The 26349-nt window shown below is 43.8% G+C and overlaps 1 protein-coding gene across 1 annotated transcript in view; it reads left to right on the top strand.

Annotated features, from left to right (window-relative positions):
- Window positions 1–751: 751 nt before the first annotated feature.
- tprn (taperin) overlaps window positions 752–26349 on the top strand; it is a gene marked incomplete at its 5' end in the record, with an annotated part of 43186 nt that continues 17588 nt past the window's right edge. Inside the window, one exon of the mRNA XM_080743589.1 lies at window positions 752–3148. Within this exon, the coding sequence (XP_080599715.1) occupies window positions 752–3148 (2397 nt within the window). The remainder of the gene's footprint in view (window positions 3149–26349) is intronic.

Raw genomic sequence — 26349 nt, 5'->3', positions numbered from 1 at the left:
GAGAGATGGGATTTATGGCTCTATGAAGTGAGCCGGATCTCTGGGATCCGTTCCTTTCAAAGAGCCGTTCAAAATACTATAGTTACTTTGTAGATTTTGATTATAATTAGAAAACACTTCAACCCGGCCATACACATTTCCGCCATTAGAAACTAGCCGCTCTATAGCTTGTAGATCAGCTATTTTCGAATAGATGGACAACTTGTGAAATGGGACATTCTGCATAATGAGTAGGTCTAGGCCTACTTTCAACTATTGGTACTGTAAGTACATTTTGATACCAATACTTTTGTACTTTTACTTTTTTGGGGGGTATTTGTTAAAATTCTCATTTTTTTCTAATAAAACATTCAATCAATCAAAAAACTAAAAAAGGAACAGCTCCCTATATTTTACTGCGAACCGGATCCCATCGTTCATTTTCAAAGAGCCGTTCAATCGACTCGAGTCGTTGGCGAACCTCCCACCTCAGAGAGAGGCAGAGAGACCGACTCGAATGAGAGAGAGAGAGAGAGAGAGAGAGAGAGAGGAGGATGTGTGTGTGTGCGTTCATCGGCGCTGCTGCAGGTAACGCAGTTTCCAGGCGCACAGACACATAGCGGCTGTGTGTCCCAGTCAAGCCCCGGGAATATACAGTCCTCCACTAGGCAATATCCCCCCGCCGGGGAGACATTCTGTCTCTCTCTGACTGTCTCCCCCACCCCTCCCCACCGGACCGGACCGGACCGGCGACCGACGGACGGACGGGACGATGTCTGGCCGCGGAGAAACCCGCGTTCTCCGCCAGGAGGCCGGGCAGGAGAGCCCGAGGATGCCGGCCTGGAAGCGAGAGATCCTGGAGCGGAGGAAAGCGAAGGGGGGAGCAGGTGCCGCGGCTTCTCCTCCGGGGGGAGACTCGTCCTCCGCGCTGCGGGTCAGTAATGGCGAGGTGACGGGGAACGGCAGCGGCAGCGGGCCGACGACAAAGGACAACAATGCGACCACCACCGGGTCCTCCTCCGGTCGGAACTACACCGTCAACACGGCCAGCCAGCACTTCGCGAGCAAGCGTGGCGGCGATCTGTCGCCGGCGAAAACAAACAAAGACGATGCTGCCTTCGGCGACGGTGCATGCGAGGGACATCATCATCATCATGGTGGTGAGAGCCTGGTTTTGCATGACAGCCTAGGCCCCTTGGAGGATAACCCTTTCATCAAGCTGGAGAAGGAGAGGAAGAGGCGACAGGACAGAGAGAACGCCGCTCGTCCCGTCCAGCACATACTGGAGCTGTACGGCAGCGTCCCGGGGATCCGGACTATCCGCGCGGAGAACATCATTATCATAGAATCGGATCCGGATTACTTCCCGGAGCCCGGCGGCGGTGGACACCACCAGAACGGTGTCAGTAGTTACAGCTCCCTCAGTGACCTCTTGGATCGGAGAGGGAGCGCGGTCACCGAAATACGGGCGAAGGAGGTGGTCATCTATGACACCACGTTGAGCAAGAGCGAGGAGAACCTGAGCACTCTTGGTCACGACGGCCTCTCCTTCTATGAAACGGGCGAGGGGGGTCAAGGCCGCGTGAGTCGCATGCTGCAGAAGTTTGACAGTAATTACTATGGGAAACTGCAGAAGAAGTCTCGCAGCACCGAGAACCTGCTGGAGCTGTCGGACATCAGCTGCACCAGCAGCAGGCCAAGACTCCGAACCATGCCACCACAGCCAGATCTGGTGCCAAAATACACCTCGCACCCTCAGCCAGGCTCGCCGGTTCGCAACATGCCTGCCCCCTTCAGTGCCCCGTTGTCACCAGTCTTCCAGAGCTCCCAGTCTTCCAAACCAAAGGCCGCTGTCCCCGAGACAGACAGGCCCCACCACCACGCTCAGCCACCTCAGCCGGCGTCTGCCGTGTCCCCCAAACCCAAGGTGCCATGCTCTCCAGAGACCCGCCGTGTCTGTGCCGACCTGTCACCCGCCAGGCCAATCTCTTCCCGAACGCCACAGATCTCGTCCGAGTTCGAGATCCGTCCCTCGCCCAAGCCAGACCTCACCTCCATCCCCGAGGGGGACGCCCAAGCCCGCGCCCTGGCTAACCTGAGACTACAGTCCAGGAACTCCTTCACCGTCATTCCCAAGCGCCGCAGCGCAGCCGGCGGCCCGTCCTCGCCTGGCAGCACGGCCCCCTCCACGCCCGTGAAGTCTCCCCCCTCTTCCCAGAAAGCGGCAGAGGTGCCCACACTAGGAGTGCCAACCCCCCACATCACCCTCACGTCCGTCCCGACGTCCTCGAAGGGGAAGGTCTCTGAGGAAAAGGAGGAAATGAAGAGGGCATTTAAGCCTGCGTCGGCAACCACTGTGATGTCCCCTCCTCCTTCGCCCACCCGCTTATCCCCCTCCTCGTCCTTTTCGTTCGCCCCGCCGGTGTCCCCCTCTAAGACAAAGGAAGTGGACAATCTGAAGCTGGCCTTCGAGCAAAAGAAGCAGGGGAAAAAAGTGTTTAGGCCTAAATCCGCAACCACCACCTCCCTCTCCCCTCCTGCTTCACCCACGCGCTTATCTCCCACCTTTGCTCCGGTGGACAAGGCGAGGGTCCCGGAGCAAAAGGAGGAGGTGAAGAGGGCATTTAAGCCTGCGTCCGCAACCACCTCCATGTCCCCTCCTCCGTCACCTACACACTTCCAAAATCCCGTCCTCCCTATTCTAGCTCCGGTCCATCGTGCTCCATCGCCTGTCTCATCCCCTGTCTTTTCCCCTGTCTCGTCCCCTGTTCCCTCGGTGTCACCGCCCGCATCTCCTGTCCCCTCTGATCCTCCATCCCCAGCTTCAGTGGAGCCTCTCGTTCCCGTGGACCGGCTGCCAATCACCAACATCGATGACATTGACTTTGACACCCCCCAGACTGGCCCTCCTCCGACCCCCAGTCCCGTGGTGCAGAGGAGGGGGGGGAAGACCTTCACTGTGGTGCCTAAACGCCCCGAAGGCCAGCAGCAGCAGCAGCAGCAGCAGGATGGCCAGCCTGGCTCAACGCCTCCCACCCAGGCCCCGTACGCTCAGCTGGGCTCTCTGCTGAAGAAGCGCTACCCTGCCGTGGAGGAGATCGAGGTCATCGGCGGGTACCTTTCCTTGGCCAAGTCCTGCCTCGCCAAGACGGGCTCCGCGGGCAAGAAGGTGAGACGTGACCTTTCACTTCCGCTGAGCCGCCTGTGACATTTAACATTTATGTTTCAGGAATGTTAATGATGCTCATGATACTATTATACTGTTTGCAGTGGCAGAATGGGGCTGTAATTCCTAGGATCATCAACATAGCAAACAGGCTTTAGTAAAGAAGTGCCAAAGGTCGAAAAGCACAGCACACAGACATTAAGATAAGGTGCCTGTGTCCTGAAACATTAAGTCCTCCACCACATGATATGAAGTCTATGTATTCGTTATGCTGCAAGTTAAAAGCGCCAATATTTGCAGTGATATTTCCCCCAACAGATTTCAACATCTTTACAGCTACAGCTTTTTGAATAGTCTCAGTTTCATGTGTCTCACAGTTAATCAAACTACTCAATTTTTTTTTAATCAAACAATTGATTTTCAAAAATGGCACATGCTTCAAGATTATTCAATGAATCGGAAGAATAATATAGAATTTCTAAGAAAATATTCGATGGCTGCAGCCCTAGAGTGGAGGTACTACTTTAAACCTTCAGGTCACATCACCTGACCTGTTCTTATGCCATGCTGCATAAGTGGATTACTGAGTGTGTTTACACTGCCTTAAGAGCCACATGGAGCTGGGCCGTTTGTGTGTTGCTGCCCCACAAAAGCATGTTATTTGTTGCGGGGCCACGTTATTGGGTTAAGCAACCCTCCTTCAAGCCTCGACCCAAACAATCTCATCAAGCCTGGATTCAATTCCCAGGATTTGGCTCTGGGCCTGGGGGGGGGGGGTAGAGCTCTAACTGTCTCTACACATTAAAATCCTGAGTGTTAATAATGTTAAGTCTGGGAGTGTACTAATGTAACCAAACAGACAGGTCCCTTAGGTTACATTTATACATACTCAGAGTTGACAAAACACTTCATAACACACCTGTGCTAAATGGTAAATGGTGCATATAGCGCCTTTATTCAAGGCCCTTTACAGAGATTGTGCATTACATTCACCCCCCCCCCCCCCCCCCCCCACACACACACACACACACACACACACACACACACACACACACACACACACACACACACACACACACACACACACACACACACACATTCATATGCTCACTGGGAGAAACTTGGGCTTCAGAGTCTTGCTCAAGGACTCTTCGACACTAACTCTGGGGCAGCCCGATCGAACTGGGAACCTGTCGGGAACCCTCTGTGTTCTAATGACGGTTTCTTTACCCCTGAGCCACTGCTGCCCCAGAGATGAAGCAGAAATATTCACTCTACCCCAAAGTAGTTAGGTCAACGTTTTGGTATACCGCTTGTCAAAAGTCTTTAGCATATGTTTGGGTTCTGCAGTAGTGAAGAGATAAAAACACAAGCAGTTAAATTTAGCAAAGGTTCCTGTTTATATAATGTATTTTAAAAACAATTGTCACTTCATCTTGATTCACCATTCAAGGGATCGTGCAGAGTCCATTTTTGGAGCTGTGTGAAGCACAGGCTCCCTATACGTGGCTGTGTGGGTCTGTGTGTCTGTCTGTCTGTCTGTGTGTGTGTCTGTATGTAGCCTGAACTTCCTAAACTTCGGCACGCCACTAGTCCCACAGTTTTGCCACCACACACTCGCGCCATATGTCAAATCGACCGGCTTACTCGGGAATCGTGGGCTATTACTTTTCTAAGAGAAAGGTTCTATAGTTTAATTGATATTAATTTATTACTGAATTAATTTTCCCCATTGACTTATAATGGGAATCGCAAAAACTCACATTCAATTATTTGTCTCTCGCAAACCATAGGGGCTAGAGTTTCAAGACTTGGAGAGGAGGTTCATAATGATTTCAAGGATTAAATAAAAAATAATTGTGTCATTTGGCCGCATGGTGGCGCCATAACACCCCACTTTACGTTTTGGCCCGTAACTCTTGAACTGTAGGTCGGAAAATTAAAAATATTTTTTCCCTGGATTCCTTGGGTCATGACGCATCTCCCCATATAGGCCACGCCCATTTGCGCCATGATAGATTTTCCGCCATCTTGAATTTTCTCCAAAACACACTTTTTGCTCCTTTTCCTACATATTTTCTTCAAATGTCACAAAAATCGGTATACATGATCCACACACACACACACACACACACACACACACACACACACACACACACACACACACACAGCTCCACTTCACACGGGTGTGATTTTAGATTCAGCTCAAGTCAACACACATGCCAGGATCAATTTCAGCATAGGGTTGCTTTTGTTCCTCTACTGTCATAGTGTCATTAGCTCCTTTCCATTTCACGTCATTACTAAACGGGGATGAAACCCTAGGCTGGCCGTGATGTAAGCAACACAGCTGCAGCTAATAACATTAATAATGGGTGTGTTACACATTTAGGTATGTGCAAGCATTGACCACTGTGGCACATCCATGGCCCTGGGCACACCTAAATCAAACACACCCATTATTCATTTCATTAGCTGGCTGAAAATACCTGGCTCATAAGCCTGCCATATACGGTCTTCTGTAGTTTTGTCTTCTGTAGTTTTTAACCTAAACTGGAAAACAAACTACTGTACAACACCAGCATAGGATTTCATGCCCCTTCATCGTCATCATCATCCTTCAAGTGCCCTCGAGATCCGAGACACAATCTGCTTCCACTGATCTCTGTTCATTCACAGTAGTCCTGTCCTGTCCTGTCCTGTCCTGTCATGCCCCTTTTTAGTTCATGGCCCCAATCTTACTTGTAATTCAATTTCATAAATGCTTTTATCCAATTTGATAATGGCTGTGTCATATTTAGATTACATGTGTGAATGTGGTGAAATCTTGATATTTCGACATCCAATTAGTCCGACTAAGGGACTTGGATTAGGTTTTAGGGTTATTGTTTTACTGAGGTTAGGGTCAGGTTTAGGCATAGTTTTACTGAGGTTAGGCATAGTAGCATTCACCAGGTTAGCACTCACCAGTGTTGGACAAATCTAAAGTCGAACTATCGAACGCCGTAATAACGCTACGCTCCCTGTGAATGTATTATTGGCACGTTGTGTATGTACATATGTTTTGGAAGTGAATATGATTATTTTTGGCAGTGTAAACCTGGTCGTGTTACTACTGTGCCATATCAATTTAGTAGCTGTGTGGAGTGTGCAGGACCACACCTTTCTCTGACACTGATTATGTTGAGCCTGTTGGCAACCCTAAAATGTAGGCCAGGGTCTTGAGCCATTATGCCACTGGTATAAAGTACATTATCATGTATTTTACTACCTGGGCAATATGGTCGTGCAAGGGTGTCCCGCACAGAAAATAGCCGATCTACAAGTTCACAATGTGACATGTTGTGAGCATGTGGATCTGCTACTTTCAGCGCTGTACACTGTCGTACAGTGGCATATAAAATAGGCATAACTCTAACATCATTCTAAAGCTAACCAGGCTACTAAATCACAACAAGCATATAATCCATGATAAGCTGTGACGGTCGTCCAGCACTGTTTACACTACATTTTTGGACAAGCTGACCCGCAGGGCTCTATTTGGTCGCAGTTAAAATTGTGGCCATAGTACTTTAACATTGAGGCAACCAGGTCGTTTTTCTGGTGTTAAAATTGTCGTTGATGCGGACAAACAGCCATCACCAAATCAGAAGTTTGAACATTAAGGGACAACTTTTTTCCCCCTGGGTTCATAACTTATAGATTGTAATGAGATAATCGTTCTATCGTTTATGCACGTTTAGCGAGTTTGATTTCGGTGGGTAGGTGCATGCGCACAAGTGGCTAAATAGTGGTCTTTTTAGACACAATAAGACAGCAATTTCTTTATTACTGGTTACAGTAACTCTACTAGCCCCCATAAGTCACATCTGCCCATGAAAGATTGCGGTGCATCTTGGGAATGAGCTTATTGTGTGTAATTTCGCCACTTGTACGCACTTGTACACATCAAAATCATTAAAATCTCTAAATTAAAACTATAGAAAGGAGTAAATGAAATCATTTGAACTCTCATCGCTTATTTTCTCTAATTGCAATCTAAACCATGAACCTGAGAAGAAAAAACAAAGTTGTCCTTTAAGTTTGATGTTGGTTTTCAGTCATATCTATTGTCTACCTCTAACTTGTTACAGTTCCACGCATAAGTATGGCTGTGTGCACGCGGGTGTGTTTGTGTGTGTGTATTTGTGTGTGTGTTTGTGTGTGCGCCAAGAGCTCCTGTGTGTGTGTGTGTGTGTGGCTAGGACTAGGAGACACTAACTAATCCTTCGGTGGTTTTGTTACCCTCTGTATTTCATTATCCATGTTGTGTTTGAAGGCTCAAACAAATACCATGTCCTTTTGTCTGTGTTCGACTGTGTCTCTCTCTGTCAGTTCAGTTTCAGTTTATTTTTATTTATAGTACAGCATCACCCCGAGGGGTCTCTGCGCACTTCACAACATGGCAAAAACAAGACAGATTTCAAAGAAAATAAGACAGTCAAACACTATAGTCAACAACAAAAGAAAGCAATCCAGTAATAAAGAAATTGTCTCTCTCTCTCTCTCTTTGTGATCATCATCTAGGCTTGTCATGGCCCAGAGTTCACTGGGCAGGGCTGTGCGCTACGCAATTACAAAGGCATCAAGGGTTAGCCTGGCCTGTATAATTTGTGTGGAATTTTGTTCAGAGCCACTGCTCGTATGAGAGCTCAGAGCCCAGAATGGCTTGCACTCAGCTCTTTAGTTATGGGTGGTTTGTGAACGCTCTTTTTCCATCCCATTTTTTAATGGGGAACAAGGCTGAATACGAACATTCCGGATGCGTGGTTGCTCGTTCACATGAAGAAAGCAGAACTTGGAACAAAGCGGATCATCACATCATACTTTGTTTTTATTGCTTTTTTTCTTTTGCTTTTTTTATGGTACAAAATGCGTCTCACAAACTGTTTCTGTCACAACAAGCTCTGATTATGTGCTCTCACTCTGGAAAGCTGTAGATCTCCTTTTTGAGATGGATTGTGTGAAATGGTGTGAATACTGAATAATACTATGCTACATCATATAGAAAGAATTGGTCATAACAAGCATCCCTCTTCCATGCTCACAGTCATCTACTTTGCCGTGTAGAAGCAAAACAGAAATGTAATTTTATATGCTCCAGTGTTCAGTGCCGAAAACACAATTCAATCGTTAATTGGAATTAGTCATTACCAGTGAGACTCCCTAATCGGGAGATAAGCGACTGTCAGGTCGGAAACCTCATGTTGACGCTAAAAGAGGGCCATGTGAGAAATCAGGGTTCGGAGCTTGTGGTTTGGCAGCCAAGGAGTGTGTGTTCAAAGTTTGGCATGAATAGGTCGCATGTATACACAATGATATTGTTTGCAAAAAGCAACGTCATGGTGGTGCTAGAAGAGGGGCATGTGAGAAATCAGGGGCGGGGGTTGTGGTTTGCCAGTCAAGGAGTGTGGCATGGATAGGGGCCGGAGATAAGAGTAGAGCCAAAAGTGTGGCGTGACGTGACGGACTGACATTTTTTTCATGCTCGCGACAGCCCTCATAACAAGCACACATTCACATGGAACTAATGTGTCACAGAGGCCCCGTGGATGTGTTTCCTGCTTCCTCTTCTATGGATGGGATCCTTGCTAACGATGGAAATACACATCCATTTGTTTCCATTTGTACACTCTCAGAGTTAAAATGATTACAGAGAAATTCACTGTGTATTCATCTTAACCTAGATCCCTGTAACTTTCTCTACAAAATCCTTAATTAATACAGGCCATTTTGACCGGGAAAGCAAATCTATGTCATCATGTTAGATTTGAACCACTTCAACCATTATTTTATGCTTTAGCTATTGAAAAATAGCAGATATACAAGCTCACAGCGTGGCACCGAGTGCTTGTAGATCTGCTATTTTTGAAAAATCGTGAACATTTGTGCAAGTCTTTGAATATTCTTGACCCGATTCTATAAATGTCTTCTAAATACTTCTTCTAAATCAGTGGTTCTCAAACGTATTCATGTCAAGGACCCCAAAAATTACATGCATTTGGCCGCAGACCCCCTCTCTCAAAATATGTTGTTCCAGGCCAGGGACCCCCCAGAAGCAAATGTTTTAAAAATATATATTCAAAGTATATCTGCTATTTTTTTCAATAGTTAAAGCATTAAATTATTCTAGGCCTAAATGGGTTAACTCTTAAGTCCTTTTTTCACTTTCAGAGTTAAATTAACAGTCAGGATGTATTTTATTTGATTGTAGGCACTGTTTTTTCTTTATCACCTCCCTAAGGATTGCTATCCCTCACCCATCCTCCTCACCATGCTCTGCTGTATTCCTGTATTGTGTCGGTTAATAAGGCCTGGTCCTTCTGCTTCCAAGAGTCCTCCTTTGATCCTCTCCTCTGTATTGGAGAGGCAGTGGAATAGGGGTGCTATATAGGTCAAGTGCAGCTTCGTCGTGCAACTGCATCGTCTGGCATTTGCATAAAATCTAGTAGGGAGGGCTCGCCGAGAAATATATAGCTGATTTAGACCTAGAATTATTTAATGCTTTAACTATTGAAAAATAGCAGATATACAAGCTCACAGCGCGGCACCGAGTGCCGCGCTGCGAGCTTGTAGATCTGCTATTTTTGAGATTCAAATCTTTGAATATATATATTTTTAAAGTGAACATTTGCAACTCAAATATTTGCTTCTGGGGGGGTCTCTGATACGTAATATTTTGAGACAGGGGTCGGCAGCCAAATACATGTCATTCTGACATTGACATAAAAAGGTTTGAGAACCACTGACGTGGAAACATGCGTTTGGAAGGATTTAGAAGACATTTATAGAATCGGGTTGCACAAATGTTGAAGATTTTTCAAAAAATAGCAGATCTACAAGCTTGCAGCGCGGCACTCGGTGTAATAATAGTGTGAGTAATAATGCGCAATGACGCGTTCCCGGTCTAAACAGGATAGACGGGCTCCACACACCAAAGATTCCATTTGTTGCTTTGATTGGCCCGGCAGGGCCTCCTTTGGGTTCTGTACATTGAGGTCAGGTGTGTTTTCTACTCTTGGTACAGTACATGATGATGACACTGCTCTTTGTTGAGCGGGGGGGGGGCAGGGGGGGGGCAGCTGGCAGTGATGGGAGGAGGTGGAGTGGTTCTCCTCCTCTTCTGTGACTGGTTGTTATGAGAAGAGAGAGACGGACGGACGCGGGTGTTTGTGAGCACAGCATCCACACGGAGAGGGAAGAGCGTGTGTGTGTGTGTGTGTGTGTGTGTGTGTGTGTGTGTGTGTGTGTGTGTGTGTGTGTGTGTGTGTGTGTGTGTGTGTGTGTGTGTGTGTGTGTGTGTGTGTGTGTGTGTGTGTGTGTGTGTGTGTGTGTGTGTGTGTGTGTGTGTGTGTGTTTTAACGACATGCCGAAAATAAGGATTGGTTATTGATCAATTATTATTTTATTAAATTATTGATTATTATTTTTAAGTGATTGGTTTGGTGCACCCCTATTGTGAGAAGAGCATCCACAGAGAGGAAGTAAAGGATAGCCAGAGATTACAGTTAATCCCCCTGGCTTTTTTCCATTTTGTTTTTCCTTCTATGCCTTTGAGACGGTCTGATGGTTCACTGATAGTTCATAACGTTTTTATTTTAATCACTTAAACCCTATTAAAAAATCAGCCAGTCTATATGCTCAGAACATTTGTGAAAGACATGTGGCCAGAGGTGGACTGTGGGTTTGTTTACTAGTGGAGTGCTATGTCACACGCGCGTATACGTGCACACACTCACGCATACACGCCCACGTGAGAAATTGACCGAATTCACTTTACGCAACTTCCTGGTGCTGACGTCACGGTTGAAGGGGAAACCCTATTAAAAGCCCATAGAGTTAACACAGAAATGGCAAATTTAATGCAATTTCCGAATAGTAAAGGATAAAATACGGCTAGCATGATCAAGAACACAAGATAGTAAATGGCACAAAGCGTTATAATTTACTTTACCGTTCGAAATAATGATTTGTTGGCTTTAAGTCCAGCAATTTCTGTGTTAGTTTACCCTTCAAAGCTGACGTCAGCACCAGGAAGTTGCTGAGAAATTTGCTGGGTGCGCGTGTGTGGGCGGGCCGTGAATAGGGTCTATCACCGAAATTGAAATAACTGCTTTAATACGTTGGCCTATTTATTTCAAATATATGGAATGTTATTCTATTTACTTGCATAAAGCCCTTTGCACACAGGACAGTTGCGTTTTTTTTCGTTTGCTGCATGAATAAAACACATTGGATTTGGTGTGCAATGCTGTGCGGAATCGGCGCTGCGGATCCCAAAAGGAGTCATAAAAGGAGTGATGAGTTTTTTACCGCATGCGACAAGACGCACAAATCGAACTGGGTTCGATCGAGAAAAAGACGCACGGCCGCAGCCACTTGTCGCACGGCCAATTCGGATCCGGTGTGCATGAGGTCGTAGAGAATCATTGTTTTCTTTTTAAAAAGTGAAATTGTCCGTTTTATCCGTACGGATAAACGCGCCTGTGTGCAAAGGGCTTTAGGGGGACATTTACCTGCAATGTAATTGATGAATCCATTATCCAAACTGGACTGCTTCAGAACATATGACAATATGCCTAGTACACAAAGTTCTACACATACAGTACTTAAAAAGAATCCACATGTTGACACTTCTTTTTCAAGATTTATCCCTTATGGACAGGAACACATTGTTTGTGCTTTTACCCTCAGGCCAGGAACACATTTTTGTGTAGTACAGTACATGTAGAGTATGTAGCAACGTTTTTCTTCTTCTTTTTTTAAAATCATATTTGAAGTTTTCTGAAAGTTTTCTATGAAAGCCAAAGTGTAAGCTATCAAATAGTTTGGGAATTTTGTTTCTAGCTGCTACAGAGGCTGACTAATACGTTATCCAGAAAAAAACATACGTTTTAGCCTGGAGGTCATGTTCAAATCGGCCATAGGTTTGCAAGGCTTTTTTTTTAATCTGACTAAATGGGTTATGAAAATAAGCTCTATGGCTTTTTTTTCTTCAAATAGTCAATGTAATAGAGGGTATGCGCGTGACATCACTGTTGCTGGAAGTTATGTGGGAACGCCTACTGAGTGGCAAAACACAAAGTTCTGCCATTGACAGCCCATACATCCCAACAGATCTGATTGTATTAAACAAAGTTAACTCACCAACATTGCGGCTGTACTGAAAGCTTGAATTATCCTCTTTCTATCTGCAGTGTTTTTGTTTCATAAAAATCCACCATAGGCATGTTATGAGCTACTTTTTGTCAAGACATTCTGTGCAGGTTTTTATTTTTCCAAGTGTCAGAGTTTGGAAGCACTCGTTTTCTACAACATAACATCCTGCTGCCTCCTGCATTATGTGCCATTTAGAAACAGGTGGTATGCAGGACCGTTGAGTGATTTGCAACGAGCACTTCCAAACTCCAACGCTCCATGCTGCTCAATGTTTTGCCACTCAGTCTAGATTAGGGGGGGTGGGTCCCAGTGGACGTGCATACCCTCTATAGTGGCTTCTTTTGGGCTTGCTTCATAGACCTGGTTGTCTGTTGGCTTATTTCTCTCGCAAAATATGGCAACAGTGGTGGTCACATAATTTTCTCAGTTATCTGCAGCCCTCAAGGCGTCAGCAGTTCAGTGTATATCTTTGACCTTTCTAATCACGTGTTCCTCCTGTCCAGGAGGTTATGGTCGTTAAGGTGATGATGTCATTGTTGTCAGAGGCGCCTAAGGGCTGTCACTGTTCCACCCGTGTTCAGGAAGTCGTTTTGTATTGCTTTGAGTGCACGTGAACTTAAGACCATCACGTGACAGCCTACATCAAGGGTCTTCAAGAGGGGGTCCGGGACACCTAGGGGGTCCTCAGAGTTACTACAGGGGGGCCTCCAAATATTTGTGTGATAGAAAGCTTTTTTCTTCTTTTTTTATATTCACCACTTGAACCCTGGTGTCCATATTCCGACAACTTTAGCCAAAAATGGCAGATCAGAAGAGCTTGTACTAGATCGGCTATTTTCGGCAAAGAGGTTTGGTGTAGGGGAGAAAAAGAGCACACTAAGTACAGAGTGAAAGGTCAAGTTTATTAAGTATTGACGGTTCAAGTGGTTAAATATCTGAAAACACAAATTGACATGAATCCAAAATACACAGATGATGGTGCTGTCAAACAATGAAACTATATGGAATCTATGGAAAGGTTGTGGGGGTCCCTACTTCATCTCTCTCTCAACCTGGCCTATGTTATGCCTTTAAAACCGAGGCAGATTCTACGAATACCTTCTTAACACATTGACCGCCATTTTAACATACCTCCGTACTCCCACCTGCCATTCGTCTCCATAGACTTCCATGTAATTGGGTGTGCACGGATCATGCACACCCATGCCTAGATAATGCACCACGTGTGTCCACATTGCTCACAGCTTTCAAACAAAAAAATCCGAATGGAAATCCGTTCAGGCATTCATGAGATAACAGCCACTATGTTTAACAAAGATGGCTGCCAAAATGGCTGCCATGCTTGAAAGATGGGGTTGCTATGGGGGTTAAACATGCAATTTCGCGATTGCTATCATGCCTACTCCATTTTTTGGGGTCCAAAACATTTTTTGATTTTTTTTTTTTTTTTTTTTATTCTCGGGACTATCGGGCCTGGCGGGGAAAGACATTGGAATAATCTCGGGACTATCGGGCCTGGCAGGGAATGAGTTAACGAGTAGTTCTCACAATTTCAAGATTTTCCAAAAATGTTCAAAAATGCACAGTACAAACTCGCAGTGAGCTTGTACATCTGATATCTTTGAATAGCCGACTCTAAAATCTATAATGACACAGATGTTTCCCAGGTTTTAATAGGTTAATAGAAGTGGTTTGTGACCAGTGGTGGAAGAAGTACTACTACTACTATTTCAGAATGTGTCAGAATTCTTTGAAACTAGCTGATCTACAAGCTCACAATGCATTGCAGCGCAACACAATATAAGCTTGTAGATCGGCTATAGCCAAAGTATAAAATAAGGCTTATAAGTAATATATTTGTTGTAATAATAATCTACACTAAATCTGCAAACTAACTTCCTAAAAATTAGTAACATGTAGTAAAAAGTACCTAAAATTGTAGGAGTACAGTAGTTCTCCCCCTAAATGACTTTTCTTTCTATTGATTACTCTATTTTGTATTTATTGCATTCCTAAGACAATAATTTGGTTACTATGAATTTACCCCCATTGCATCCGGAATCAATGGGGGTAAAATTACTAAAATCTAATTATTGTCTTAGGAATTCAACAAAAATTTTGGGGTTTGTATTGTAAAGTACAATGTGTGATGTCATCAAGTTGTAATTTGCAATACAAACCCCAAAATCAATCCTCCAGTTCTAGGCAACACAGAAGGGGGGGAACTTTTTTTTTATTTCCACACAACTCCTCTAAGGTATATTAATGACATAGTTCAATATTGAAAATGGGTGGTCTTCCCCTTTAAGTCTCCATGGCATGAGTAATCAATAGGGAAAAAAAGGTTGGTGAACTACTCCTTTAAGCACATGAATAAAGGTTCTTAGTCAATTTCCACCGCTCTTTGTGCCTGCTTTGTCCTCGGCCTAACTATAGTGTAATAGTTTTGAATTGTGACAAAGTGGACCCAATTTTGTGTCTCTTGTTGTCTGCGTCTGCAGAGGAAGGATGTTTCATTCAGCGCTGGCTTGACCGCCCCATGGTTGTCATTTTGCGGTCAAATGTCACAGCGTGTATGTTCACTGTTCACTGAGTAAAAATACCCAAACTTGTAATGGGGTAAGCGCTTTGTCTGGGTACAGGAACGGGAAGTCCCAATGAAAGGGCACTCTCCGAGTTTTGTTTTACAGTGCGCCAGGACTACAGGTGTGAAAGTCCATTGTGTTTAATTATTTACCAAGCTGTAGCTAAGCTATTCCCCATCTCTCCTCCCTTATACACTTCCTGAACGCAGTGGCGTCAGTTCAGCAAAAGTTAAGGTATGGCAACATGACTGGTGTCTTGCAAGCGCGCAGGGGCGCACGTGCAAGACACCAGCAATAAGAATAGTAACTAAAACAGACTATTATGAATCAACAAATACACTCTTTATTAAATTAAATACTCTAACATTTGAAGATCTAGTTGATTTAAAAACTGTGCTGGTTGCATACAAGGCACAAAATGGTCAACTCCCACCCTGCATTCAGCGGCTGTTTGAAGCCAAGGAGAGCCAGTATTGGTTGAGGGGAAAGAATATGCTAAAGGTAACAAAGTCCAGAACAAATATCAAAAAGCATTGTGTATCCGCTAAAGCAATCCATAAATGGAATAGCTGTGAAAATGAATTAAAAACATGTAGCTCCATATATAAATTCAAGAGAATCTACAAAAGTAATATGATACAAAAATACAGTAATATATAGAATAATAAACTGCACAAATGAATAATAAAATAAAAAAAACAAAAAAGAATAAAATTTGATAATTACAGGCCACAACCTGAGATTGTTAATAATGTAATTATTGCGACCGTAGGTCGCAGTTACTTGCACACTATCCAAACCTCCACCGGCTGTCCCTCCGTCACTCCCTCCGTCACTCCCTCCGTCACTCCCTCTGTCACACGTCACACGTCACACTTTTGCCCTGCTCATATCTCTGCAACCGTTGCCCCGATCCATGCCAGATTTTGCACACACACTCCTTGCCTGCCAAACTACAACCTCCAAGGACCCCCGGAGTTTCGGGGACCCCCAGGTCCCTGGGGGACCCCCAGGTGTAAAAAATTACCAAATGTGCAAAAATGACCAAATGACCACCCCAACGGGGCTGCTCACGGGGCATTCCCGGGGACCACCCACTCCTGGTGCTCCAGAACGGATGCAAAAGTGGTGGCGCCCCCAGTGGAGGACCCCCTGCCACTGCAGCTCACATAAAATGCCGTAACTCGGGCTAGGAGCGACCGGGAGAGCCGGGGCCGGTACCTATTCGTCCGCCTTGGCGGCGAGGAGACCCCACCCCTCATTTCTCACATGGCCCTCTAGCGCCACCATGAGGCCGATTCAGATTTTGCCCTAAAATCACGAAAATCACTACACAGTATGTCTACACTCATGTCAACAACATGGATCAGGAAGATTTTGGAAAAACACATTTTTGCTCTATTTATGGAGATAAGCGACCAACGGTCGCTTATCTCCCGATTAGGGAGTCTTACTGGTTTAAATGTCATATACATATTTTTTGCTTTGTTTATATTATTATATTATATTTTGCAATAGTTTTGTTAAATAATTAATTAGAAGGGTAGGCATTATAAGCTTTAGCTTCAGCCTTCTCCTTTTCGGTCCAGCAGTCGTGTGCTGCTTTGTTTTTCTGTTTTGTTTTAACTGTTTCTGTTTTTATTATGTGAAATGTTTTGCTTTTCTGTTTTGTTTTTACAAATGGAATGTTGTTTTAAATGTAAACAATGACCGAAATAAACTTAAACTTAAACTTAAACTCATCGGGGGTGTCGCACCAAATTCTGGGCCCTGGGTACAAGGGTTCACTGAGGGCCACCAATGAATGTTCTTCAAAGGGGGAGTGGGTTTAACCCATTAAGACTGGTGGGAACGCATTATTACGCATTATTTTGTGCTTTAACTATTGAAGTGCCGCACTGCGAGCTTGTAGATCTGCTATTTTTTTTTTTATTGTGAATCGTGAATATTTAAAATCCGTCTAAGGTTTTTTGAAAAATCTGTTTCCCATCTCAAAAGATTTAGTTCCAGGCACCCCCCAGAAGCAAAATTTGGGTTACAAATGTTCGATTAAAAAATACATTTATTCAAAGAATTGCACACATTTTCACGACTTTTCAAAAATAGCAGATCTACAAGCTCTGCGCGCTGTGAGCTTGTATATCTGCTATTTTTCAATAGCTTAATAATTAAAGCTATACTGTGTCAGAGTTGTAGAAGAGAGAGTTACGTCACTTACGTCGACTCCCATAATAAGCGTGGAAAGCCTATTTACTCTATGGTGGGAAGCTAACTTAGCCTAGCTTACTGGAGCCTGTTCTCATTCTTAGCGAGCCTCTGCCCCGTCCGCCCCCATTCATTTTGTCACTCGCTGGTAAGTAGACTAAATTGTCTTTTTCACTCTTTTAATAATGTTTTCTACCTTAGCGAGGCCCGTGAATGCGTTACAATGGTGAAAAAGACGTGATTTGGTCTACTTCCAGCGATTTTAAATGCCTCGGCTAGAATGGGGGCGGACGGGGCAGAGGCTCGCTAGGAATGAGAACGGCTCCATGCGAAGCCACTTCCGGTCTGCGGCGAGTTCAAAGCGTGACGCCACTCTCTTATATATCGCTCTGTACTGTGTAAGTTGCTCAACTAGTGGTCAGTAGCGGTATTGCTTTTTTCGGCCGTTTTTCGGCCGGAGTCGTCGCGGACCACCGCCGCGGACCACCGGAGCGGCGCCAGCAAACCACCGCGACCGATAGTAATCCGTGGAGGGGTAGAACGCATGGTAGAACGTAATTTTCTGGCCAGGATTTGTGGATTAAGAGGTTAAAATCCTTCACCATGGTAAACACTGTAGCCAAGCGGAGGCGCTTCCTGGAGACCAGAGCAGATAAGCTGTGATTGGCCGGTAGTGTACCATGTGTGCATGATCGGCGATGTGATTGGGCAACGTATACACAACGTATACAGATGATGCAGATTACGTCATTTTGGCGCGAAATCCCGCCCCTGTCACTGCTAAGAAGAAAACATATAAAGAGAAGGCTTCAGAAGCTGAAAATAACGGAGTGGGTGTTCTAAAACTTTAGCGATTTAACAGTTAGGACAATTTTAAGATTTGTTTTATAAAAAAAGTTACATGGTACAACTTTAAGGCCCCTCCACCTTGGGCCCTAGTAACTCAGTCCCACTTTTCCCTCCCTTGTGACGCCCCTGCCAGTCATGTTGCCATACCTTAGCAACAGGCATGATGAATTTATTTTAAGAAGTACATTTTTCCCCCCAGTAGCCAAGGTATGGCAGCTGCCATACCTTGCCATACCCAATTGACGCCTCTGCCTGAATGCTACTGTACGACCACACCACACCCCTCCCCCTCCTCCCTCTCTCTCTCAATTCGTTTTTCAATTCAAAGGGGCTTTATTGGCAAGAGAAAACATACGTTTACATTGCCAAAAGCAAGTGTGAAATAAAACAATCCGAAACTAAAGAAAAAAAGTATGTATGTAAAGGGAATAAATAAATGTGTAGACAGGGCTGTGTCCCGTTGCCACTTGCAAAGATGACTTGGTCTACATTACAGATTTTACAACGAATTGTAGCGATATTTCGAGATTTTGCTGTCCCTTGGTATAAAACGTTTGAGACAAATGGCTGTTTAACTTGGTGCAAATATTGAAGGAGTGCACATATGATTAGGAGGCTTTAAATGAGAAGTTCACTCAAAATATGACCTATTTTCTATGAATTACACTCTCCATGAAGCCTTGATTTCTATTTAATTTTTTATGACGCGTTCCTAAGTCAATAGTTTGATTAAGCCAATTGTTGGCGCAGGAATGCGACAAAAAGTAAAAAATGTTGTGTGTAAATAATTGACCTTGTCATAAAGGGTGAGAGTGATATGTCCATATATGGGCATTCCCAGATATGGGCTTAATATTGATGATAACGGGGATCTCCATATGTGGGCATAAAAAGGAATTCATTTTCAATTGTGACATTGTTGGTTGTTTAAGTTGGACAAAATCTGACCATATTTCCCCAAATTTGAAGATGACAGACGTCTCACATCGTAGATTTCTGACGTCATAGACCACACGAGACTGACACAATATGTCCATAGTCCATATATGGGCATTCCCAGATATGGGCTTAATATTGAACTACTCCTTTAAGGTGGTTGTATTGCATTGGACATGCTGCTCCTGTCAAAGCGACTCACTAGTCCTGCTGTGTTGTCCTACTTCACATTGTCCTACTTCACCCAGCCGATATGGGAGCGTTTTGTAGTTGTTATTAGTCATGATTTCAAACTCTCTTTGGGTCATTGTAGTCTGTTTGAACTGATTGATTGAATACTTTGTCGAGGAGTTTTAAAGGAGTAGTTCCCCCCCAAATGTATTTTATATTGATTATTTTTTGTATGCATGCCCCCAGGTTGGGGGCATGCATACAAGTGGCTAAATATGTATAATAAGCCCATTCCCAAGATGCACCGCAATCTTTCATGGGCAGATGTGACTTATGGGGGCTGGTGTAAATAGTAACACATAAATTGCTGGCTTATTCTACCTAAAAAATAAATACATATTTAGCCACTTTTACGCATGCCCACACCCACTGAAATCAAACTACTAAAATCGCTAAAACAATAGAAAGCAGTCAATGAAAACATTTTAATACATCTTCTATTTTCTCTAATTACAATCTAAAATATGAACCCTTGTTGTAAAAAAAACTAAGTTGTAAATTTTACAGTGCGTGTTCATTGTTTTGGCTTGAGTTGCATTCGAGCCACTATCGCCTTGAACATGACTTTGTCTCATTGTCACAGCTGTGTGTGTGTGTGTGTGTGTGTGTGTGTGTGTGTGTGTGTGTGTGTGTGTGTGTGTGTGTGTGTGTGTGTGTGTGTGTGTGTGTGTGTGTGTGTGTGTGTGTGTGTGTGTGTGTGTGTGTGTGTGTGTGTGTGTGTGTGGAACATGCCTATTTGTCCCCCTGTCGACCCAAACAGAGGTGTAAATATGTTGATGATAAGGGCTGCAGTCTCTCAGCGCCGCGGCCTGTTTGACTTTGAACAGGCTTGACATTTGCACCATGTGCTCCTGCTGGCTGCAGGGGTCTGTGTGAAATAGCCTACTACTGCATGCATCTACTCAAGTGTGCACGCGCACGCACACACACACACACACACACACACGTTTGCATTACTATATTTGTGAGGATCAGAATATTATAAATGCAATAAATGCTTTTACTAATTCTGCCGGAAAACCAGATTAATCTGCCACAGTAAAAAAAAAAAAAAAAAAAGCTGTTTGAATTACATCACCCCAGAGCTGTGGGTGACCATTGACCAATCACCTATTCAAAAAGGGTTTGTAACTGCACCTTGGAAACACATAGAAGTTCCAGACTAATATTTACGCTGTGATATATTAGTCTGGCCGTGCCAGGATGTATAACCTTTAACTGCATGGACAGAAGAAAAGACTGTAAGATGGAGATAACATTAAACCACCCAGTCTTATTAAGACCTGCCCAGAGTAGGATAGAGCCTAGGATAGTAGGACAGAGTCCTAGAGGACCCCGGTCAATGAAGTGTATAGGATTTAAAATGCTTTCAAAAGCACGTCTGTCAAAATGCAGCAGAATCAACAAAGAAATAACAGAGCAACATTATGCCATACACTGTCATAGTCAAGTCATCATAGTCTGTTGTCAAATGGAAACATTTGACATAGTATACACATGCTCGCTCGCTCGCTCACTCACTCGATTCAATTCAATTCAATTCAAAGGGCTATATTGGCATGAGAAAATATACGTTTACATTGCCAAAGCAGAAGTGTACACAGTATAATACAATCAATCAATACGACATTATCAAAATCAAATATGTACAATTGAAAGGGGTGGAACAGTTTTCATGTATCAAGATTACTCGATGCAGACGGTGCAGGAAAGTATACACCATGATCAGTAGTCTTTAAGGTGGTTGTGTTCCATTTGATATCCTTCTCCTATCACAGCAGCTCGCATATCTTGCTGATTTATTTGCACATTGTTGTACTTCACCCAACAGATATGGGATTTCTTTTTATTTATTTTTTTATCATTGGTCACGTTTTCAAACTCTCCACTCACTCACTCGCTCACTCAGAGGTGTATGAAAAGAACCGTCCGTGTGGGCTATAGCGTAGTGAGCATCTAGGTAGGTGGAGATCAGAGAGGCCGCTCTCTATAAATAATAACTGTATTCTATAACTCTATTTATAGAGCACTTATAAGAACAAGGTTATGGAATGCTTTACAGTACATTTTGGCCTCCGGCACAGCAAGTATGTTCCTGCTGGAGAGAACCCCTTGGCCAGGGGTCTTCAACGTTTTCAGGCCAAGGACCCCTTAGCTGAGAGAGATGAAGCAGGGACCCCCACAACCTTTTCATAGATTCCATATAGTTTCATCGTTTGACAGCTCAATCATCAGTGTATTCTGGATTCATTTCTATTTGTGTTTTGAGATATTTAACCACTCGAGCCGTCATTACCTTTCACTCTGTACTTGGTCTGCTCTCTTCCCCCTATACACCAAACCTCTTTGCCAAAAATAGCCGATCTACAAGTGCACACCGCCTCGCAGCTTGTAGATCTGCTATTTTTGGCTACAGTTCTCAGAATATGGACACTAGGGTTCAAGTTGTTAATATAAAAATGATTGGAAGATTTGGAGGACCCCCCTGTACTCCCTGTAGTAACTCTTAGGACCCCCTAGGGGTCCCGGACCCCCTGTTGAAGACCCCTGCCCTAGGCTACTCACAGGTCCAGGAAGGGTTAATAACTCTCAAATGTAATTAGGGGCCTGGGCGGGCCCCTACAAAGTGCTTTGAAGTTAATGAGTAAAATCTCAAAAAATCAATGCTAAAGCAGACAGACGACCAATGTATAGGGAAGTTAAACTAGGAGTAATGTGTTCAGCTGGTTTTTAGTTAATAAAGCCCCAAGGCTCAATATTTTGGTCTGCTCCTTTTCCGTCTCTACAACAAATCTGTTTGCAGGCGATCCACAAGCTCATACTTGTGAGGGGAAAATCGCGCTCTTTCGAACGACCATCATTTCGACCGGAGGGTTAGCGTCTCACTCCACGGAGGTTAGGGTTAGGGTGAGGGTTAGAGTCGGGTGACGAAAATATGACTTGTAGTAACAGCGGTCCCATCCCAATTTACAGTACACTTTAAGACAGAATAAGACAAAATAAAGCCATAATAAGAAATAATGTGTTGGTAATTAGAACTAATATGTTTTATTATACAGAAACAAAGACAGAATAGCAGAAAGAGTGGATACATTCTCTGGCACCGTTACCTGCCGCGGAACTGACGATAGGACCGGCAGTAGGACCGGCGGCCGCCGCACTGACCGGCAGGTCCCGTCGCGGTAATCTGCCGGTCCGTGCGATGGTGGCTGCTGCGGCAGTTACCAGCGATGCCAGTCCTACCTACAGTTCTGTGGCTGCCGGTCCTATTGCCGGCGATGCAGCACGACTGACGGTCGAACTGACGGTCGGCGGGTGCCGGTGCCAGAGAATGTATTTGCTCTTTCTGCTATTCTGTCTTTGTTTCTGTCTAATAAAACATATCTATACTATAATTTTGCGAATGTCTGAGTGTCTGTCTGTCTGAAACCGCGTTTCTCCTCAGTGGCTGGAGCAATTGATCTGAAATCGCATCACCATTAGCATATGAACACACCTGACATAACTGTGAAGCCCGTTGTGTGTGTGTGTGTGTGTGTGTGTGTGTGTGTGTGTGTGTGTGTGTGTGTGTGTGTGCAGGCAGGCGGGTGTGTGTGCAGGCGGGTGGGCGGGCGGGCGGGCTGGGGGGGGGGGGGGGGGGGGGGGGACAGTATCTCTGTAGCCATTAAACGAAACGGGTTTCTTACATTGATGCTCCTACATCATGCAAGCACCAGTTAAAGTTACTTTCCATCCCTCATATACTGTGTGCACAGTGCACATCCCATAACCCACACACTGCACATCATTTTGGAGCTCATATCTTTGAACGGATAAGGGCTAGTTAGTTCTAATTACCAACACATTGTTTCTTATTATGGCTTTATTATGTCTTATTCTGTCTTAAAGTGTACTGTAAATTAGGATGGTACCGTAACAGCGTCACGCTCCCACTTGTGAGCCCAGAATAGTGCTGTGCCACTTTAGGGTTCATATTGTTAACCCGTTCAAACCGGGAAAGCATCTGGGTCTTGAACATCTGCAATTTTTTGAAACATTTTTGAAAGATCTTGGAAGGTGTGAGAACTACTGATTTACAGGTGTCATCAATGTCATCAATATGTCCCATACACATCAGGAACACCAAATGTGTCCTGATTTTACCCTTGGTTGCATGCTGAAAATAGCAGATCTAAAAGCTCACTGTTGCACTGCGACTGCTTGTGAGCTTGTAGATCTTGTAGCCTAGATTTTTATTCCCCTTTTTATTTATTTTCTGTCAATGGAAAAAGCCTTCCAGTTGGTCTGCACATTCTCCCATGTATGATCCATCCTCAGACAAGTTTGTGCATCTCTGCCTGACGGTGGTGAAGCTATTGTGGCTTGATTTTGGGCATGTCACTTTAGGTGACAATTCTCAAAATATACAGTAGCATAAGCTTGGTAGACAGAACGCTTGTTCTTGAGAAGAGCAAGAGTCAAGTTGATTGGAGGCCTTTGGCGAATGACAAGCATGTATAGTGTTGTACACGGTAAAATTGCCTGTGTTCATTTAACACAGAGAGAGTGAAAATGGACCAAAATTGATCCTCAAGGGCAAGGAGGGTGTGAAAAATGTGTGCTCATTGCAGTATATGGGCTTTTACAGAAAACTGCCATCATTTGTAGGTCATTCTCTAATGTGATGCGATTCTCTAAATTATCGTGGAGTGGAAGTGATTGGTTTGAAATCCTCCATAGGCTAGTTAGTGAAACTGCTAAGGCTGGGTGATATTATTTAAACAGTGTTTTCACAGTAGGCAGATTTTCACCAGAAAGGCATGTCGTTTGCAACAAATTAGGCTTAAAGGAGTAGTTCACCCCCAAAGTCATGCCATGGAGGCTTGAGTTCAATAATTCGTTTTTGTATTTGTCGCATTATTCCTAAGACAAAAAATGGATTTTAGTACATTTACCCCCATTGATTCCGGATGGGGACCCGAATGCATGTGGGTCCCCATCCGGAGCCAATGGGGGTACATTTATTGAAAGCAAATTGTTTTAGGAATGCGACAAAAAAAACAGAAATATTATTGAACTCAAGTCTCCATGGCCTGAGTAATCAATAGAAGAAAAAAAGTCATTTTGGGGGTGTACTACTCCTTTAAAGGAGCTATAGTCAACTTTTTCATTTTGGCCGTCCATCCAAAGTGTAATAGGGTTTAAGTGGTTAAAGGACAAGTTTGTTTTTTCACTATAAGGGGTCATATTTTAGATTGTAATTAGAGAAAAGAAAATGTTTTCATTTACTGCTTTCTATCATTTCAGCGACTTTAATGATTTTGATTTCAGTCGGTGGGGGCATGCGTATTAGTGGCTAAATAGGTATTTTCAGGCACAATAAGCACATTCCCAAGATGCACCACAATCTACCATGGGCAAATGTGACTTATGGGGGCTAGTAGTGTTACTGTAAATAGTAATAAAGAAGCCGCTGGCTTATTGTGTCTAAAAATACACATTTAGACACTTGTACGCATGCCCCCACCAACTGAAATCATAGTCGGTAAAATGGCAAAAATTATAGAAAGCAGTAAATGAAAACATTTTAGCACTGATCTTTTCTTCTTCTCTAATTCCAAACTAAAATATGAACCGTTGTTGTAAAAAAAACAAAGTTGTCCTTTAAGAGACATATTCATCAATATCTCTGGACAGATTTGTTGAAGTCATTCATCAAAACAAAATCTATCAGACATGGAAAAATCGCCCGGTTTTAATAACTGGATGAATTTCCCAGTCTGTTGCCTTGATAATGGCTTCCTAACGTAACGTGGTGGGACAAAGAGGGCGTTTGTTTCAGTTAATATGCAATTCAAATGATATTCAAATATACCAGCATAACGCAGCCTCGTCAAGAACGGCACGGTTCATAAAATGTAGGCTAATCAGCCTTCACGAGTTCGGGTTGTTCATCTGAGATGTAAATGCAAATTTGTTGTTGATTTGTCATGCATCTGTCGTTTTCATTAACATAATTGCATGCTAGCGCGAGCGTGTTCTCTCAATTAACAACTCAACCCATTAAAACCGGGAAAGCTTAGCATCTGTGTAATTTTAGATTTTAGCGTAAAAAAATAACTGATATACAAGCTCACAGAGCCTAAACGCTAGTTGACCAGTGTCCCCCAGGGCTCTATACCAGGTCCACTTGTATCTATACCAAAATTCTCCACCGGAAATACTGTAGGCGATCTACAAGCTCACGTGAATGATGCCTTGTGAGGCAGATTTGTGTGGCTAAATCGCTCTTATTTTTCATTGTTGTGAGCTTGTAGATTGTCTGTTTTCCACCAATGTTCGGCAAAGTATATTATAATGGTTAAGGAGAGTTATTGATTATTTGATTGTCAATTTGATGATGAATACAAAATAAAAAAGATTATAAAAAAACACGCTTCACGGTCAATTTGATTGAGAAAAGTACCGGTAATCTATAGAATAACTGCTTATAAAATATTGGGTGGACAGTCTGCTGCAGCCCTGTTTGATTAGAATACATGGCAGAGAATGGCCTCTTATCAGCGTGTGTGCATCCCACCCCGCTCTTTCTCTCCGTCTGGCTGTCTGCATTCGGGGCGCAACAATGAACCCATTAAGACCTGAGGGACGATTCTACGAATGCCTTCTGAATCAGTAGTACTCACACTTTTTTTTCAAGATTTTTCAAAAATCCAAAATAGCAGACGTACGAGCCTGCAGTGAACTTGTATGTCTGCTATTTTTGAATAATCTAAAACGAAGCGGTCACAGATTATTTTTCATAAAATAACCCATTAATAATCCATCCCTTTTTGACATGTCATTCTGACACCGCTGTGCGACAAAGCATAAAATAACACTTGTGTGGTTCATCCATTTGTTGATATAGATACATTTAAAAAAAGAAGCTTCTTGATTATTTGATGAATCGAAAGCATAATCGATAGAATAAGCCAAGAGTTATCTAATAATCGATAGTTGCAGCCTTAAATGTCTCTCTCTCTCTCTCTCTCTCTCCACCTCCTCCACTCTCCCGTTTCTCTCTCTCTCTCTCTCTCTCTCTCTCTCTCTCTCTCTCTCTCTCTCTCTACCTCCTCCACTCTCCCGTTTCTCTCTCTCTCTCTCACTCACATATCCATGGCGCCTGTCGCCACGGCAACACAAGCCACGGCCATTCTATCCTGTCATTAGGATTCCAGG

Source organism: Nannobrachium achirus (assembly GCF_963921795.1).
Source record: "Nannobrachium achirus genome assembly, chromosome: 15".
Lineage (NCBI taxonomy): Eukaryota > Metazoa > Chordata > Actinopteri > Myctophiformes > Myctophidae > Nannobrachium > Nannobrachium achirus.
The sequence above is the reverse complement of the archived record's forward strand: the minus strand, read 5'-3'. Positions and strand labels throughout refer to the sequence as shown.